General features: G+C 40.6%; 1 gene segment (V, D, J or C); it reads left to right on the forward strand.

The window, feature by feature from the left end:
- Positions 1 to 1968: 1968 nt before the first annotated feature.
- On the forward strand, positions 1969 to 18579 carry LOC134068049 (T-cell receptor beta-1 chain C region-like). The segment is given in 7 exon segments: positions 1969 to 2001; positions 13389 to 13452; positions 13663 to 13749; positions 16802 to 17158; positions 17387 to 17407; positions 17565 to 17665; positions 17775 to 18579. Coding segments are annotated over 7 exon segments (693 nt in total).
- Positions 18580 to 19797: the final 1218 nt, after the last annotated feature.

Below are 19797 nucleotides of genomic sequence, written 5' to 3' on the forward strand. Positions count from 1 at the left end.
GGTTTTTCATGGTTTGCTGCTCAGAAAGGGTGGGTTAAGTTTTAACGTAAAAACAATGTTGGCAATTATTCTGATGTCACATCATTAAAATGTTACTTTTATGCCTTGCAGGTTGTTCTGGACTAAACATTGTTCAAAATCCTGAGAACATCTTAACAAAGAACAATGAGGAAACACTATATTGTAAACATAATGGTAGCACCTACTTTTACATGTTTTGGTATAGGCAGAGCAGACATGGGGAGCTGAGCCTTGTTGCTTTCTCCATGAATAAAGGATATGCAGAAATAGTGGCTCCATATAAAGACTCCAAATACAAGCTAAGCCGAGGAGAAGTCGAGAAATCCTCTCTGGAGATCTACAGTCTGGATGCTGGAGACACAGCGCTGTATTACTGTGCGTCTAGCAGTGCACAGTCTCACAGATCAGCTGCACTGCTGAACAAGAACTCAGTCTCACAGATCAGCTGCACTGCTGAACAAGAACTCAGTCTCACAGATCAGCTGCACTGCTGAACAAGAACTCAGTCTCACAGATCAGCTGCACTGCTGAACAAGAACTCAGTCTGGTGTGGAGAACCTGGACAGGAACTCAGTCTGGTGTGGAGAACCTGGACAGGAACTCAGTCTGGTGTGGAGAACCTGGACAGGAACTCAGTGTGGGTGGAGCTGGAATCAGCTCTAGCAGCATCATCTCTGCAGCTCTTAATAATTCTGGGTGGTCATGCCAGATGGTGGAAAGATATTATATAAGTGAGGATGAAGTTATGCAGGATTAAAGTGGAGTTAAGACAGATGCCATGTCTCCTGTTCATTACCTGGAATACCCAAGTTCGTATCATAGATATCATATCCATGTTATATCCATATCAACATACGGTAAAAATCTGGGCTCTGATTTATAGGGCACCAGAAAATGTTGTGATGCCTTCATGCATGGATTATTGTAATGCTCATTTAATTACAAAGCAAAATTGTTTTGCTAAGTTACCCACTGTAACACACAAGCATGAGGTTACCCAGCTTCCATTGCTGTCATGTGGACACTGTTCCTCTTCAGTGTATGATAAGCCATACTGTACATAAGCACAGGACATGGACAAAATGGAATGGAATTGAGGTTTTGTTGTTGTGTATGTTTTCTTCTGTATGTATTATTCCCTTTTTAACTTATCCCCTTAGTTTACTTTTTTCTTTTTTAATTCTTCAGCTTATAACGGGTCATCTCCACTCCTGGTGACTGTGTCAAATCACATGTGAGATGCTGGGGTCATGTGATCGAGCAGGCTGTACTGCATGTGGACTGCAGTGCAGAGAGAGCAGATGAGGAGAGCAGAGGCAACAGGAAAGACACGTATGAGGTCAAGTCTTATTGGCTTTTGCTCCAGAAAAATGCAGCACATCTTTAAACTGGTGTCTCTTCTCATCACCACAAGTAAGAAATGGTTCAACCAACAGAGGTTTTAGCAGATATCGTTCTTTTTGATTAGAGCTAGACATTCAAATAGCATTCGTAGACTACATATTAGTCAGTAATTCATCGCTCTACAATTCTATATAACATTTTTATTACTTATTTTGTTACTTTCTCTCAGTGATCCTGGTCCATCAGCATTATGTTTGTAGACATAACTCATTCTGAACTACAGTAGACTGTTAGTTAATAGTAGACTTTCCTTGTGAAGTCATGATTGAAAGTTGTTTCTGTCTGTTGTTAACTTGTTAAACAGGGCCCACCTTTGGAGTGAATATTCACCAAAGTCCACCAATCTCGTTAAAGTCAGTACAAACCACATCCGTGACCCTGGACTGCTATCATGATGATAAAGATCATTACTACATGTTCTGGTACATACAGACGAACAATGGAGTGCTGAACATGATTGGTTCTTCTACAAATGAAGGTCGTACACAAATAGAGAAACCTTTTGATGAGTCTACCGGTAAATACAAATTCACTCGTCCAAAGATGTTGAACTCCTCGCTGGAGATTAAGGACCTGGTATCTGCAGACTCTGCCACATACTTCTGTGCCACCAGAAGTGCACAGTGACACAATTCAGCATGTCAACCGCACAACAACCTCATCACAGCTGAGACGATATGATCTCTCATTCTTTAATCTAGTCTGCCCTCTGATGTCTCAACAGAGTAACACCTGAAATGTATAGTGCCATCAAAGTTATCAGTTAACGGTAACTGTAACTGTGGAAGATTTCAGTACATTTCACCTTCATCATCCAATTCAGTGAATTATATCACTGTATATCAATGTATATTAATTTATTCCCTACACTGGACTATTTGAACTTTCGGATACTACAAATGGCCTTACTGTAACTGACCCTAGGCAGATGGGTTGGGCCCGGAGTCGTGGATCTGTCCAAGGTTTCTCCAATTCTAGGGATGTTTAACACTCTGTAAAGGGCCATGAGACATGTTTTGGGGCTCTATAAGTGAAATTAAATTGACATGACATTCAAATTAACATATATTCGTATACTAGCAGTATAAACAGAATTACACTACACTACTGTACACATGATCGAATTTCAATGTCCCCTTCATGCTACTTGCTACACTATAGTCTTTACATTATTTGGGTGTTAGATATCTCAGCAAGAATAGTTAGAACTGAAATAATGATCAATCTACAGGATGTGAGTATATAAGATTTTAGAGGGGGGTGATCCCAATTATTGTGGTTATTTATGCGAAATTGCCATTAGAGGAGACACATACCCAGGTTTTACATTGCATTGCATGAATTCTGTTCCGTAGAGATTGAGGTCTGTTTGAAATGAGGCAGATGAGGTGACATTGACTGCAGACTTATAATGTAATAGCAGAATTTGGGCATCAACACATATTAAACCTAAATCGAAATATTATGGTCATTTCATGATGTCATGTGATGTCTGACAGAAAAAGGGGGAGGAGCTATTAATGCAGGCTTAGTCATGTTGAAACTAAATCATCACTTTTCATTCCTCTAGACTTGTTTCAAGATGTGCTTACTCCTCACCATACTGTGGCTTTTGCTTCTCCCTTCCAGTAAGGCTTTCTTTGTTTAAAAGTTCAAAATTGTACAAATAGATTTTCAGATACTCTATTTGATACGTAATATACAGTATACTAATTAAAAGCTTGTATCTTTCCTTACAGATTCGTTTGGACTGAACATTGTTCAGGTTCCGCCAGATGTATTAACAAGGAACACTTCTGAAACACTACTCTGTAACACTGATGATGATAGCTATGACTACATGTTTTGGTACAGACAGGGTAGAAGCAAAGATCTGAGCCTTGTTGGCTTCTCCAGGAATAAGGGAATTACGGAAATAGTAGCTCCGTTCGATAAGCTAAAATACATCTTTGACCGTCCGGTGTTGAAGACAGGCTCGCTACAGATCCGCAGTCTGGAGGCTGAAGACTCAGCAGTGTATTACTGCGCCTCCAGCATAGCACAGTCACGCAGATCAGCTCCTCTGAGCAGCAATAACCTGAACCGTCTCAAGGAGATGACAAATGCATAGGAAATATATGGTTATGGTTATGGTTATGGCTATTTGGCAGACGCCTTTGTCCAGAGAAGCGTAAAAAATAATAATAATACAATAATTAATTTACTGTAACAGTGTAAAATTGGTCAGACTACAGTAGGGAGAAGAGTAATATAAACAACATCAATTCAAGCAATAACCTATTGAAAATAATGAACATATAGGAGAATAGCAAATAAACAATTAAGTAATTCAAGCAATTATATAGTAACAAAAACTATGATGTTCTATATGCTTATGTGTTTAGTCTCTATTAACAATATTGAAATGGTATCATCAGAGTATGAAAAAAACAGGTAATTAATTTCTGATGACTTTCTTTGTTCTTCGGATCATACCTCTGGATGAAAGAGGGCAGGGAACACAAAATGAAAATGGAGCCCTTCCTGGTTGTTTTTATCTGTATCGAGATATTTTTCCTCCCAAAGGCCAGATACATCTTTATTGTGTAATACTTTTCATGTATGAGGTATGCCTGGCTAGCGCCACCACTTCTCAATGATACGTGGTCTGGGAAACAAACGTTCATTTTCTCGTATATTTGAAAAAATGCCCAGATCCGCGTATTGGGCGCCACGGATGTCTATCAAATGCGTCTGTAAATAGCTCATCATCGCCTTGCTTTCCGCCCTGTTCTGTGATTGGACCCCTATCTGAGGCTAAAATTAGGGCGGTAGTTTCCAGGCTGCCTTAGCAGCGTGAATCAAATCATGTGCAAAGCAGCATGGGAACACCCAGGCTAGTATGACGTACGCTTGTAAATTCAGTTTTCCCATACGCATCCTGCAGTAAACTCATTGTTCAAATCCAGCATATGATGTGAACACAAAGCTTCCACCTATTATGTATTATGTACATCCATTCAGTAATTTCATACAGACACTGACGTGGCCAGAGGTGATGCACTCCGTGCAGATCCATAGTCTGGAGGGTAGAGACTCGTGCTGTACATGACTATGGCGCTAACTGACCCTATAGAGACTCGTGCTGTACATGACTATGGCACTAACTGACCCTATAGAGACTCGTGCTGTACATGACTATGGCACTAACTGACCCTATAGAGACTCGTGCTGTACATGACTATGGCACTAACTGACCCTATAGAGACTCGTGCTGTACATGACTATGGCACTAACTGACCCTTAAGCTAACCCACAGGGCAGTGGAGGACGAGGTGACAGAAGGCAAAACTATGATAAGCCATCAGCTTCATCCATATCATTTTCAGAGCATCTTTAACATCTTGTAGGCGTTTGTTTTGTCTAAAATCGGCATTAAATAATTACCACCAAGAATGCCAAATGCTTACAGCATAAATACAATACACCAAGCACTATTTATGTTATGGCTGATTTGTGAGAGGGCAGTAATGATCTCTTAGAAATGTAGGCCTATGTCTCTCCAGACATTTTGAGGCATATTTCACAATTAACTATACTTTGATATAATTTGATGAAAAGGGATTATACTGACCTCTGCAGGATAGTAGCTGTAATTGAAGGAAAGTAACTTTTTAGTCACAGAAAAGACAAGTTTCCTCTGTGGTAGCTCTTGCCCTCTGCCTGATGGTTCATATCAGTGGTGAGAAAGTCTTCTCTATAGAACTTGACACTAAAATGTACCTGAATGTTATACAGAAATATGTGGCGGACAGCATAAAGAAAAGCCAGGTCCTTCTTCTCTCCTATTACACTCTTGAAGTTGCATCAATCTTGAAGTTCTCGAAACGCTTCAATTGGTGTTGTTTAAAACCTCCTCCAAATTATTATAAAACTAAATATCCAAAACAACATTTTACCCTGATAGTGTTGATTTGTGCCTTACATTATGCCTCATCAAATGCTGAGAAAACAATGGAAGGATATACAGTATAGGGTCTGATGCAATACACAGAGTATTAGAGAGAGGAAGGATATACAGTATAGGGTCTGATGCAATACACAGAGTATTAGAGAGAGGAAGGATATACAGTATAGGGTCTGATGCAATACAGAGTATTAGAGAGAGGAAGGATATACAGTATAGGGTCTGATGCAATACACAGAGTATTAGAGCATATACAGTATAGGGTCTGATGCAATACACAGAGTATTAGAGAGAGGAAGGATATACAGTATAGGGTCTGATGCAATACACAGGGTATAGAGAGAGGAAGGATATGTAGGGTCTGATGCAATACACAGGGTATTAGAGAGAGGGAGGATATGTAGGGTCTGATGCAATACACAGGGTATTAGAGAGAGGGAGGATATGTAGGGTCTGATGCCATACACAGGGTATTAGAGAGAGGGAGGATATGTAGGGTCTGATGCAATACACAGGGTATTAGAGAGAGGAAGGATATGTAGGGTTGAATCAAATGCAATACACAGGGCATGACAGACAAGGAGGATATATAGGGTTAAATTGAATGCAAAATACAGGGCATTAGAGAGAGGAAGGAAATGTAGGGTTAAATTGAATGCAAAACGCATGGCATTAGGGAGGAAGGGCATTTCTGGCCAGACACATTTCCATTTATTTCATTCACATATTTCAATTCAAAGTGATTTAGAACAGAGGAGATGAAAGAACTTAAAGAAAACAGACTATTAGAAAAGCACTCAGAGAGTGCAGACCTCCGCCAAGCGAAAACATATCTGCCTCCTGGATCCAGACGGTGATACGGATCTTGGGTCATTTCAGACCTTCCCTGAAAATGTCATCGAAATCCATCCATAACTTTATGAGTTATCTTGCGAACAAACAGACAAACAAACAAACAAAAGCAAACAAACAAATAGGTTAGAAGGAAATAATGTACAGTGTTAGCTAAGAGCTGCATTAGGAGAGTGTTATTCCTCTCAGCTCACATAGCCAAAGAATTACTTCTCTATTAATGTAGTAATGACAACGTTATTCGCATGCATGCACACACATACATACACACATACACACACACATTCACACACACACACACACACACACACACACACACACACACACACACACACACACACACACACACACACACATTCACACACACACACACACACACACACACACACACACACACGCACACGCACACACACACACACACAGAGAGAGAGAGAGAGATAGCGAAAGAGAGAGAGAGATTTGCATGCACGTGCACACACACACACACACACACACACACACACACACATACTCTCGCACATACTGTACACACACACACACACACACACACGCATGCGCATGTAACAGGGATGATTTATTTCGCTTCTACCACTTGCACTCATGTTTTAGCTATTCTCTTCCACACACTAGTATAACTATAAATCAAACAGGTGGTTGAGCACTGGCCTCTAGTGGTCATACAGGAGAAACTGCGTGGCTTTCCTCACAGTTTGCAGCATTAGAGTTGCATGTAAAAAGAACTCCCACATAAGTAAGTGGAATTCATTACATTCTAAATTACCCGCAGTGGTCTCAAGGTGTTATGCATTTCCTTTGCTAATGTTACCTATGCAATTTGCGTAGTGTTTTTGTACATTAGAAGACCTTTTAAATCAAATGTTCATTTATCACTCATGTGGATAGCTAATATCTCTTCTCCCTCTCATATTAGCGTAACATTCTACTATCCATGCTGCTGCCCTGCTATGAAATCCCTGAGTGTTATCTCTCATGCTAGGTACATGCTATATAATTTGCTAGTATCAGTATCACCGACTGCATTTTTACTTCATTCATGAATAGGCAGTGTGGAGGATTAGAGCCAGCGATCAAAAAATGACCATCTACTCCCACATCTCCGTGCCATTTCTTAGGAAATCACAATGCAGACAAGTAAAAGGGGGTTACACACACACACACACACACACACACACACACACACACACACACACACACACACACATACACTTACGCATATAGTACACACACATACACACACATACACACTCTCTCTCTCTCTCTCTCTCTCACACACACACACACACACACACACACACACACACACACACACACACACACACACGTATGGATGCACACACACACACGTACTGTGGCGGATACTGGTGGGTTTTAGACCCCGCCCTGTTGTGTAGTGTGCCTATGCTCTCTCGCTCTCTCTCCCCTCGTGCTATTCTTGAGCAGGTGATGGTGATTAGGTTCACCTGATGGGCAGGAGTATAAAACTCCTGCATCTCCAACAGTCATGGCTTCCTCCTCCCGGCGTTTGGTTTCTGTTCTTCAAACCCCTAGACTGATTCTCACATGACACCGTTGGTTATAGTACTTCCAGTTCCATTATACTGACACTACACTGTACCACTTTATCTTTATCATTTAGTCTTTGCTAATGTTATCTTTATTTAATGAATTCACTTATCATTTTGGAATCTTTGCGTGGCCTCCCCGTTCATGTTTCATGGATGCACACACTCACACACAAACACACACACACACATTTTATATACTTTATTTGATTCCACTTTACAAGTCAAGTTACATAAGGAATCAAATTTCTTGAATAATCCAGTAGATTAAAGCAGTTCAACAATCCACCATGAGTCCACAGGTTCAAGGGTATAGGAAACATCGTCTCTTCCAAATAAACATGCTTCCTATAACTGCTGATATGGAACAGTATTTTACAAGCTGCTTAGCCTTAGTCTTATATAGTCCCCCAATACAAAGCCCACGGACCACCAACCTATGTACATGACCTAGGCTACCAAACACTAACACAATGAGCTGGCATTTGTAACCTAGGTTCTCAATGACCGAAATCAAAGGCTGGTATTTAAGTGTTTTTGCACAGTATGAGTCCTCCATAAATAGGTCAAAAGCACATGACACTTCAAATATTTTAACTGTTTTAGCACTCTGAGAAATGATGATAATGTCCGGTGTGTTTGCAATTCCAGAGAAGGTGTTTGCAGGGGAATAAAACCATTCAGAGTGGACAGTGGTGTGTTTGTAGATCTGCTCTTCCTCTGTGTGTGGGATCTGAGCAGCTATGAGGTCCACAAGTCTGTCATGTCTGGCAATATACAGTCCTTTAAGGGAGCTACAGCTGTTCATAATGTGGGCTACTGACTCCAGATGTTGGGGGGGGTCATGCAGCATACAGAGGGGTGAATGGTTGGAGGGAAACCATAGTGAGAGGTTGTATTTTGTGGGGAGAACCTGAAGGCGGGCTTTTACACAAAAGGTGAGGATGTCTTCTCCAATGGTGGCATTACTGTAGATGGTGTGTGAAACGGAGTGGTCTGCACAGGGCAGTTTTGCCAACTTTCCCTGGAGTTTTAAATTGGACCAGTACTCCATGTTTTTGGCTCTCTGATTCTCCAGGAGAGTCTGCCTTGCTGTTCTTGGTTGGAGCAGTTGGGTGGTGTTGTTGTGATGCAGAGTTGCCTCTGCAGTGACTGATGGGTCCTCCACCACTGCATCAGAGACCTCTACAGGGTGTGGGTGGGAGGTCCACTTCAGTTTTGTTCCTGTTCTCCTGCAGAGGTCATTTAGATCTGGCCAGTCTGATGACACACCAAACCCCTGTGCATGTACATCCAGTTTTCCATTTGCCTTTTGTTTAAATCCCAGGAAGTTGTCCTCTCCATGTGATGCAGGTGGCACTTTCCGTTTTTTAAAGTCTAGCAGTAGGGAGGCTCTGGCCATTTGTCTCACACGGGTGTCGTCACTGTTTAACATGGTGGTTAGATGGGATTGTCTGGTAGCTGTATAGGTCCACATGCAGTTGGGAACCCCCAAGCCCCCATCCTGCCGCCTCTGAAAGATGAAACATCTTGTGGAGTGTGTGTTAAGAGAGAGCCATTTCCTCACCACCTGTACAGTTTTACTGTCCATTTCATGAAGGACCTTCTGTGGAATGTGGACATTTGAAAATAGATGTTGAATTTTGGAGAATGCTATGTCCCTTACTGCTTGCAGCTTAAAGACAACGGGGAGAGGTGATGTATCAATGAGCTCCAGGTTACTCATGTACTGTTGTGCCATGTCTGTCACTTGCTGACTCCATTCACCAGCGATGTTGAACTTGTGACCAAGATAGCTGTAGGTCTCATGTCTAGCATACACTCTGATCGGCTGGCCTGAGATGGTAAGCGAGGGGGGCTGATCGGCTTTGGATTTATACCACCGGTTGCCTCCACTCCTCCTCTCGTAGAAAACTGCACATTTACTGTGCTTTACTTTCAGGCCAGACCATGTCAGAAAGCTGTCAGTGCATGCTAGCATGTTCTTAATCACACTCTCTTCTCTGGATGCAATCATGACATCATCAGCGTACCCCTGGACTGGGTTTGGTGACAGAACTTGGGGTGGGGCATGCACACAGAGCCATTTCAGCCACTGGTTGATGGCAAGAATAAAATTGACAGCACTCCATGGGCAGCCTGTTTTAATTCCTACTTCCAGGGGGATTGTTCTGGTGAGGTCTTTCCCACAGATTACTTGAATGTATGAGTCCCTGTATACATCTTTTATTAAATCCAAATAGATTTTGGGGAGTTGTATGTCCTCCAATGCCTGTATCATTACATTATGAGGTAATGTGCCAAAGGCATCTCTGAAGTCTAGAAAGGCAATGTGAAGTTTAGCAGACTCATGTTTGAAGTCATCAATGGCAGTCTTTAAGCAAAACACATGTTCATTCATGCCCTGCCGCTCAATGTAGGCTTTCTGATTACATGACAGAATTCCAGTGTCAACCAGCCATGGCAATATTCTGGAGAGTAAGCACTTCATCAGAACTTTGTAAATAGTTGGAAGCAAAGAGATATCTCTCCATGTTGAAGGATCCTCTGGTATATTGTCTTTTTTAGGTATTCTGTGGATGAGCGCGCCCTTCCATGATGTAGGGACTTTACCATTAAGCAGACAGGTATTGAAAATGCTTTTGAGTATGTGGCAAGACGTCTGACTGGTGGCTTTCAGAGTCTCATAGGTTACACCATCTGAACCACTTGCTTTATTATTGGGTAGATTTTTAATGACTTTTCCAATTTCGTCCGCTGTAAATTCCGATGTACACAGTGTAGACTCTGGGACTGATAAGTCTATGTTGTTCCACGGGGGTAGTGGAAGTGCGTCTGTTTTTGTTTCGGAATGACATTTATTTTGATAGTAGTTATAGACTTGTTCAGTATTACCGGAGTTCGGCGGAGGATTGGGGAAGAAGCTGTCGTTTAGGATAATGTCAACACACACACACACACACACACACACACACACACACACACACATGCACACACACACAATCAAAAACACACACACACTCTCTCTCTCTCTCTGTGTCTCTCTCTTTCACACACACACCAATATGCGGACACTTATGTAAAATTTTAGAGACTGTAGGCCTGTGTACGCTGTGTATCATGCCAACCTCCTTTCTCTTCCAATGATATGATAGGGATGTTTACGTAACCGTGTGTATCAGAAGATGTCACAGGGACTGGTTGAAAACCAGGTCAAGGGGTGTGGTGCTGTTTATATGTGTTGGGGTGGGGAGTGTGTTGAGCCAAATGCACAACACAACCTTAGCTGACTTGTCAGTGTTCACAGAAATAGAAGCAGCGCACACAGCGATAGTGTGTGTGTTGATGTTCAGGCGCACCTGAGATGGCTGAGAATAGAACAGGGGGGAGAGGGCACGCCCACACAACCCGGATGAGCCTCTGTGTTTTTGTGTGATGGTTTAGCACCGTGGGGACAGGGGGCCACGGTGATACATCTCCATAGAGCCGCCGTACAAAAACCTCGTGCCTCTCTCAGACACCGCTGTGGAGTTATTAGAGGAACAGAATTAACACTTAACGGACAAATATGTGCTCAGCTAAGACTGTAGGATACATACATGAATAATGTTGAAGGATTCTGTGTGAATTTGTGAAAAATTGATGCATTTCGGGTTTTGAGAGAGAAATCAAGTCAAGTAACAGCTCAGTCATATTTCTCTCCAAAAACATCCCTTCATCGTGGAGCTATTTCAGACATTCATAATTTTACTCGATATGTCACCGGAATGTCAAGATCGCTCAGTGGCTGTTTCTGTTGTAAAGTCCAAAACGTCCTGGATTACTTTGTGGTCGCTCAGTGATAGTCCTCTGTTGTAAAGTACAAGACAAGCTGGATTACTTTTTTGAAATGAAAAGGTCTGCTGTGCCACTGGAAGCCAAGCATATTTCGGCAAAGGAACAAAACTGACTGTTTTAGGTAAGTCAACTAAACACACTTTTTTAAATATGTCTCCAGAAAATTCTGGTTCAAGGTTCCAACAGGCTATGTGAAGGTGTAGGATTCCGTTCATTAACAAAAACAGCTGTGAAATACCTAATCTAGCGACCAGTATCAGCATTTCGGTATCTTGGTCCTTTGTTTAATTTGCTCCGAATTAAAATGTTTGAGGTCGCTTCCTAAATTTGTGCTTGCTGCCTCACTGTGCCAATGCAAACCCAGCATACTTCGGACATGGAACCAAACTGACCGTTCTGGGTAAGAGCTCATTGTCCACCGTGATGAAATTCACTGTTGAACTGTTGCTGGCGATTAGAACCTCTTTGATTTCTGTAGGCCTACTGGGTTTGGCACTTTGATTTCCAAAAGATGCCTGAGAAAATGAGCTATTTTTCCTTTTTTTGATGATTATAAAGTAGTGGGTGTCAGATAATTAAGATACTTTTTGGCATGGCGATCTATTGCTGTGCCAACTATCAAGCTTATTTCGGAGCCGGCACAAAATTGACCGTACTCGGTGAGTAAATCGTCCACACAACTGTCATTTAATAGATGAATGCTTTATTTCTGAGTTGGCAGTTGAGGAATTATCAATCAACCATAAATGATGGATTTCTGTTTGTCAATTCAGCAATCAATGTTTTGTGGGGAAAATGGAAAAGCACTGATTTAAGTTTTATGTAAAGTTCAGTTCAGTTTCAGTTCAGTGTCAGTGTGGTTATAGTTGCTGTATAGCCTATATATTATCCATGACTCGGGCACTGTGTCTCTGGCGCCGGTCAAGCTTACTTCGGTGGAGGCACCAGGTTAACTGTCCTTGGTAAGATCCATCAAACATAAGAACACATATCGTGAGTCTGAAAGTCCTACTGACTTGAATGTGTGGCATGTAGCTTGTTGAATGTACTGTATGTTTCAGTTACGATAGGGGTAATGTATCTAGTGTATAAGTACTGTCATATTTGACATGAGAATTAGGTTGCTTAGAGGGAGGTTATGATATAACACTGAAACTCTGTGCTCCTACTCACAAGCATATTTTGGAGCCGGCACTAAACTCACTGTTTTAGGTAAGATACTTTGCTAAGTACTTTGCATTGCATACCTAAAAACTGTTCAAAAGAAAAGGCAGACGAGGCTGACATAGTCTCAAGTGTAATCTCAAAATAGAGTATTAAACATAGCTAAAGATGATATCTGGTGATATGTGTTTACATGCCTCTATTTTATGGATAATGTGTTTAGTTGGAACAGTATTTCCTTCGACTGCAATGATTCTGACAACTCCCTGGCACTCTGCCAAAGATTTAGTCATGAGGTAGAAATCCACACAATATTTAATTGGTGTACAGTAGGCCTAGTTATTGCTCGGATCAAGAGTCAGAAAATTATACCTTGGTAGGACTGTAGCATTTTTGGAGACATTATCTCCAAATGGGGTTAGCATTACCAAACGCATAATGGGCCAGGCTAGTGATCTATGACTCTCGTACTTTTGTTAATATTTATATTAGCGTTAGATATGTAGCTAGTGCGCCGTAGCTGGCAGGTGCACACGGTCCTGGTTGCGCCGTTGATACGGAGCGCAGGGTTTTCTCTGTAGCTTCGTGTCAGTGTGAACTACAACCCAGCTCACTTTGGCAGCGGTACCAAACTAACAGTTTTAGGTGAGTCTTTCTTTCTTGTTTCTATTTCTTGAAAGAGCACAGAATGGAAAATGCCTAAAACAACTCAGTCCAATTATAATTTTTAGCAGAGTGGGTTCTGGTTTTAAGGTTGCGTAGTTTGTCAGGTGGTTGCAGTGCGGAGTAGATTGGTGTTTTGTCCTAAGATAGCTTACTCTGCTGGTATTGATGTGCTTGATTTGGCTGCCGTAGTCAGTACTTCAATCTTGTCATACACCCGTGCTCTGTGCTCGACCGATAAGGCAGTGTTTGGACCAGGCACAAAACTCACTGTTTTGGGTAAGCGCAGTCTGTTTTCTCCTACATATGAATATGACACTGCGTCTTAACTAGGGTTACATTAGTCTCTATCTGAAAGGGAAGGTGGCAAACCAACTGTGCAGAGTAGATTGGCATTTTGCCTTAAAATACTCTGCTGATGTGTTGGTTTGCCTGCCGTAGTCAGTAGGCTACTTCAATCTTGTCATACAACCGTGCTCTGTGCTCCAACGACAAGGCAGTGTTTGGACCAGGCACAAAACTCACTGTTTTGGGTAAGCGCAGTCTGTTTTCTCCTACATATGAATATGACACTGCGTCTTAACTACTGCATACACTTTTGTTGTTGTTTTTGTGAACGTTTTAAATGTCACAGAGATTACATTAGTCTCTATCTGAAAGGGAAGGTGTCAAACCAAGTGACTTGTTTAGACTAATAGTAGGCTATGTGTTGTAAATTTAGAAATATAGTCTGCGCTGTCCGGCCGTGCTCGGTTAGCTCGATGTAGCCAGCTGTTTTGCTGTTGCCACTGAGTAGTGTGAGTTATCAGCAGCCTGCATACTTCGGACAGGGAACCAAACTCACTGTTCTTGGTAAGAAAACTCAATTTGAATGTTGTCAGTTAACCAGTTAATGTTTGCGCATCTACTGTATGTGGAATCCTTTAATTTGCTAAACTATAAAGTAGGGAAAAGGCAGTGTGTGCCAAATACAAAACCTACAGTACTATTTTGGGTAAGCTCGGTCTGTTTTTTCCTATGAATATCACACTACTTCTATATAGCCTATATACTGTATCTTCATTCTTGTTTGTTTGTTTACTTGTTCACCTGTTTTTTTGTGTGTGTGAACATTATACATGGGACAGAGAGTATCTGTCTCTATCTGAAAGGGAAGGAGCCAAACCAAATTACTTGTTTAGAGCAATAGTATGTGTAGATTGACAGTCTAATAGTGTAGTGGGTTACTGGTAGTGCTGGGTTAGCTTGATGCAGCCAGGTGTTTTGCTGTTGCCACTGAGCAATGTGAACAATCAGCCTGCATACTTCGGACAGGGAACCAAACTCACTGTTCTCGGTAAGAAAAACTCAATTCAGTAAACAGTAAACGATAGTTAATGTTTGCAAAGCTGTTTGCAATCCTATAATTTGCTAACTACAAAGTAGGGAAAAGACAGAGTTTGGGCCTATACTGCTTTTTTGTTTGTTTGTTTATTTTTTGTGGACATTATAAATGTCACGGAGTACATCTGTCTCTATCTGAGAGGTAAGGTGTCAACCATGACCTGTGTAGAGCAATAGTATGTCTATGTGTAGATTGATCGGCTAAATATAGTCTAGTGGGTTACTGGTTGTGCTGGGTTAGCTTGATGTAGCCAGGTGTTTTGCTGTTGCCACTGAGCAATGTGAACAACAGGGAGGCATACTTTGGACAGGGAACCAAACTCACAGTTCTTGGTAAGAAAACTCAATTCTTTCATCAGTCACTAAAATGTACAACTGAAACAATTTATGCTCAAACTTTAAGACATCCAGTGAATGCAAATTTGTTGATTTGATGACAATATGTGGTCATAGGTGTTAAAGATTTGATTTGAACCTTGCTCTGTGCTCCAACGATAAGGCAGCGTTTGGGCTGTGCAGGCACAGAAATATATTATGTGCTGTCTGGTCGTGCTGGGTTAGCTTGATGTAGCCAGGTGTTTTGCTCTTGCCACTGAGCAATGTGAACACTCAGCCTGCATACTTTGGGCAGGGAACCAAACTCACAGTTCTCGGTAAGAAAATGTAATTCTGTTGACAGTCAACCATAGTTATTGTTAAAGTGTTGTTTAAGATCTATTTGGAAGGCTTCAATTTGCTAACTGAAAAGTACAACTGAAAACTATATGTGATAAAACTTTAAGATATCCATTGAATGATAATTTGTTGATTTGATAATAATAGTCATGGGTAATAGATAGTCTAGATCTTCATAGATTTCATGTCATGTAAAATTGTATCAAATGTCTATTGTTTTGAAATTCAAATGGATTCTCTTGTACATTAAGTTATACCGAATATATTAATAATATCTAAAGCATACATCTACTTCATGAATGAAAGTGGACAAGGTGTGGGGGTTTTCAAATGAGGAAAATGCTGAAACATTTCAAGAGTATTTATTGACACAGATGCATATTAAGCTCTGGGAGAGATTCATGAGTAGATTATATCTTGATAGAGAGAAGAACTGGCATCTTGAGAAACTGTTTGTGGTTTTCCTCTTCATGCGGATACTGTGCATGAGATGATTGCAGTTTCCAAAATACTATTTCAATACTCACTTAACTTCAATTACTTCAATTGTGGTTCATGAATTAAGTTGATGAGGAACCAGTCATATTGCAATGAATATCAATGAGGCTGTAAGTTTGTGATATATAACTAAGAGTGAGTGCAATATTATTGAGTGCAATATACCATAGGCGAAAGTGATTTCAGTGGTCAAAAAATAACAAAATAAATACATAATAATAATCTCCGGTTCAAACTGTGGAGAATGTTGTTTAAAAAGCATCTACAATTTGGTGTTTTAGGAGTAAAATATGACATTCCTCCTTGTACTGTAGATAGCAATCTTGTAGAAAGCCAGTGAGAGTAGCTGAGTTTTTGTCTCTGGGAGAGAGTAGTGTGCTCTGGCACATATCCTGCTTATTTCGGAGGGGGGACGAAGCTGACAGTTCTCGGTAAGCGTACAAATGTCCCTTTGTTGACTGCTGAATTGTGGATTTTGGTTGAAAAAGATGTAGATTTCAGTTGTTCAGTCCAGTGGTCAATTATTGTTTTCAGTTTGTGGTAGACTATAATCACTGCTCAAGAAGGATTAGCTTGTTTTACATTGCATGCAGAAAATACCTTGAATTGATGCATAGATACAGTATAATGTGTGATTTTACATGTTTGAGATCATTCGTAGACTAAGGTTTATTTGAAGTAACCATCACATAGCCTTGAGAGAGGCATATACATGTAGCATGGAGGATTTTAGACAGCATTTGATTTAATCATTCCTGATTTTTTTTGCCACCAGAAAAAGACATTCCCATCACTGCTCCCTCTGTGAAGGTGTTTCCTCCATCTGGAGGTGAAATCTGTGACAAGAACGTTCGGAAGACAAGGAAGTCAGTGACCCTGCTGTGTGTGGCTTCAGGCTTTTACCCTGACCATGTCACTGTGCTCTGGCAGATCAATGGAGAGAATCAAACCAAAGGAGTGGGCACAGACGAGAATGCCTTACGTGCTGCAGATAAAACTTACAGCATCACAAGCAGGCTCAGAATCCCAATCAAGACATGGGGGGATCCTAAAACCGAGATCACCTGCAAGGTCTGGTTTTTTAATGAGACATACTCAGACTATTATGAAGGCTCCATAGGCGGAGGAAAAGGTATGTCCCTCAGCAAATAAATTCCAAAATGTCTAAACAATATCAATATTACAGTATACGTATACCTATATATCATTAATTATAAGGAAATATTTATGTCTGCTAAACAGAGCATCAATGGTATCTCGAAGCCATTTATATATGAGTATTATCTAACATGTTAAATACTGCTGTTAAGCACATTGATGAGATGCCATGTTGTAATTGTTTTATGTTTATATTCCATAGTGCCTGGCATGGTTGACCCAGGTAATTCACACACCATTCATACATTTACCATTCATTCAGTTCAATACATTCAAACTGTTATGAGTGAAGCTGGTATTACACACATGCTAATGCAAATGCTGTTTAGTATGTTATTTCTGTATGGAATATTTATGTATGTATTGTCTTTTGTTTACAGATACATTGGTGAAGTCGGCTCAAACTGCCAAGTTTGCCTACAGCATTTTTATTGCTAAGAGTTGCCTGTTTGGACTCTTCATCTGTTTTTTTATCTGGAAGGTAAGATGACAAGAACAAACTTTTTTTCTCTCTCTCTTGTCAAATATGTTATTGCTTGACTAATACTGATGACTAATCAGTACTTGATTATGTGGAAAATTGTTCTCAGACTTCTCGAGGCTCAAATGAGAAGTGGTAGACACAAAGACGGGAGGAAGTCCGGAGGAGGACAGGAAGTCCGAAGGAGGACAGGAAGTCCTCGGGATTCCTACAGTACGGCTCCAAAGTGTGACGAGATGATTCTGTGACTCTTTATTTTTCAACAACATACATTTTATTTTTTTGTAGCATCATTAATCTTTTTAAAATTCTTTAAATGTTCCTTATACATTTCTAAAGAGTTTAATTAGAGAAGTCTGCACACTCCTGGGTAGTTTGATTCCTTCATGTCAATGACATTTCAACCTGCTGGTGTTCCTCAGACTCTAGACTGGTCAGTAGTGAATATGAAGGACACTAGTCTGGACGGATCAGTAGTGAATCTGAGGAAGACCAGCAGGTCGAAATGTCATTTAAACCAAACATAAGAAGATAAAGCAAGCAAACTACCAGGGAGTGTGCAGACTTCTTTATAAACATTTTGGAATGTCCTTTTCTTTACCTGGGACGTGCACAAAGACTCTCTCTAAGTGTCCTTATACATTTCTGTCATCTGAAATCATTGACCATTTATACAATCAAGTGCTCAAAATGTAAAAATGTTGCTCCTTTTTTTCTCATGTAATCTGATAGGCTGACGTGCTACTGTGAGGAGTTGTGTAGTACCAGATTAATGAAAATGTAACATTTGAGTTTATTGATTTTTCTTTTTTCACCTTAGAACTTAGTATTTACATGACTTTATACTGTATATCATTATCCTGTATATTATTTCTTGCCATCATCAAATAAAATGAACTATTGAAGAAAACCACTGATTGCATCCTGTTACAGTTTCACATATATGGACACATGCATTATAATGTAATGTCAGTTGGTCTGAACAAGTGTTTGTCTCAGTGGGGGAGGTATTCAGCAAGCAATCTGTGGAAATACTGATGTAAAGACTACCGTGTACCGGAAACCGTGTAGGAGTACGACAAATGTGTTAGAACATATTGGGCTCGTCTTTTTCAGAGGATTAGGACATTACCAAAGATGACATATCAACACACACACACACACACACACACACACTACCTGTGAAAAGTTTGGGGTCTCTTTGAGATTTCCATTTTACTCCAATATAGACAGTATACAAGCTGAGATCAGTTGCATTGTTTTTTTAGGGCAGCATTTTTCAGATTACGTTATGTGCGTACATGAATGCAAAAGGGTTCTCGACTGATGTAGAAAGAAATGGCTGATCTTTAATGCAGTATTTACATTGGCCATTATCAGCAACCATACATGCAGTGTTCCAAAGGCACATTCTGTTTATTAGTCTGATATCATTTTACAGTAAAAGACTAACACCGGAGAACCCTTGGACATTGAAGCAACTGTGGAAATACTGATGTACAGATTGCCACTAAAGAAACTGGAAACCCATGTAGGAGTACAATGAGTGTGTTAAAACATATTGGGCTCATCTCTCTCAGATAATTAGAAGCTTCTTAATGAGTGTGTTAAAACATATTGGGCTCATCTCTCTCAGAGAATTAGAAGCTTCTTAATGAGTGTGTTAAAACATATTGGGCTCATCTCTCTCAGAGAATTAGAAGCTTCTTTAGATATTTTAGGAGAGTGCTATTCCTCTCAGCTCACATAGAATGTCTTCCCTATGTTTTAGTGACAATGTTATTCACATGAACACACACACATTTTAACAATCAATATTTCTGAATATGGTTGTTATGAAGGTTATTGTTATGGTCATTACTATTGGTACAGTCAGTGATTGTGCAGGAAGTGGTGATTGTCATGTTGAAATTAAAATGTAGCCTATTACCAGACGCTTTTTCCAAAACAAAGTAAATAAATTATATTTGCACCAGGGACCAAATGAAACACACCAGGGTGGTAGCTCACCCCTCCCTTCAGTATTCCCAGAGAAGCTCACCACAGGGTCTGGTTATTGTGTGGAGGACATGCTAGTTTGTGGAGCCTGGGCTGCTTACAGAGAGGTGACACAGCTAACGGCCAGGAGATGA

This window comes from Sardina pilchardus, chromosome 20, assembly GCF_963854185.1.
Source record: "Sardina pilchardus chromosome 20, fSarPil1.1, whole genome shotgun sequence".
Lineage (NCBI taxonomy): Eukaryota > Metazoa > Chordata > Actinopteri > Clupeiformes > Clupeidae > Sardina > Sardina pilchardus.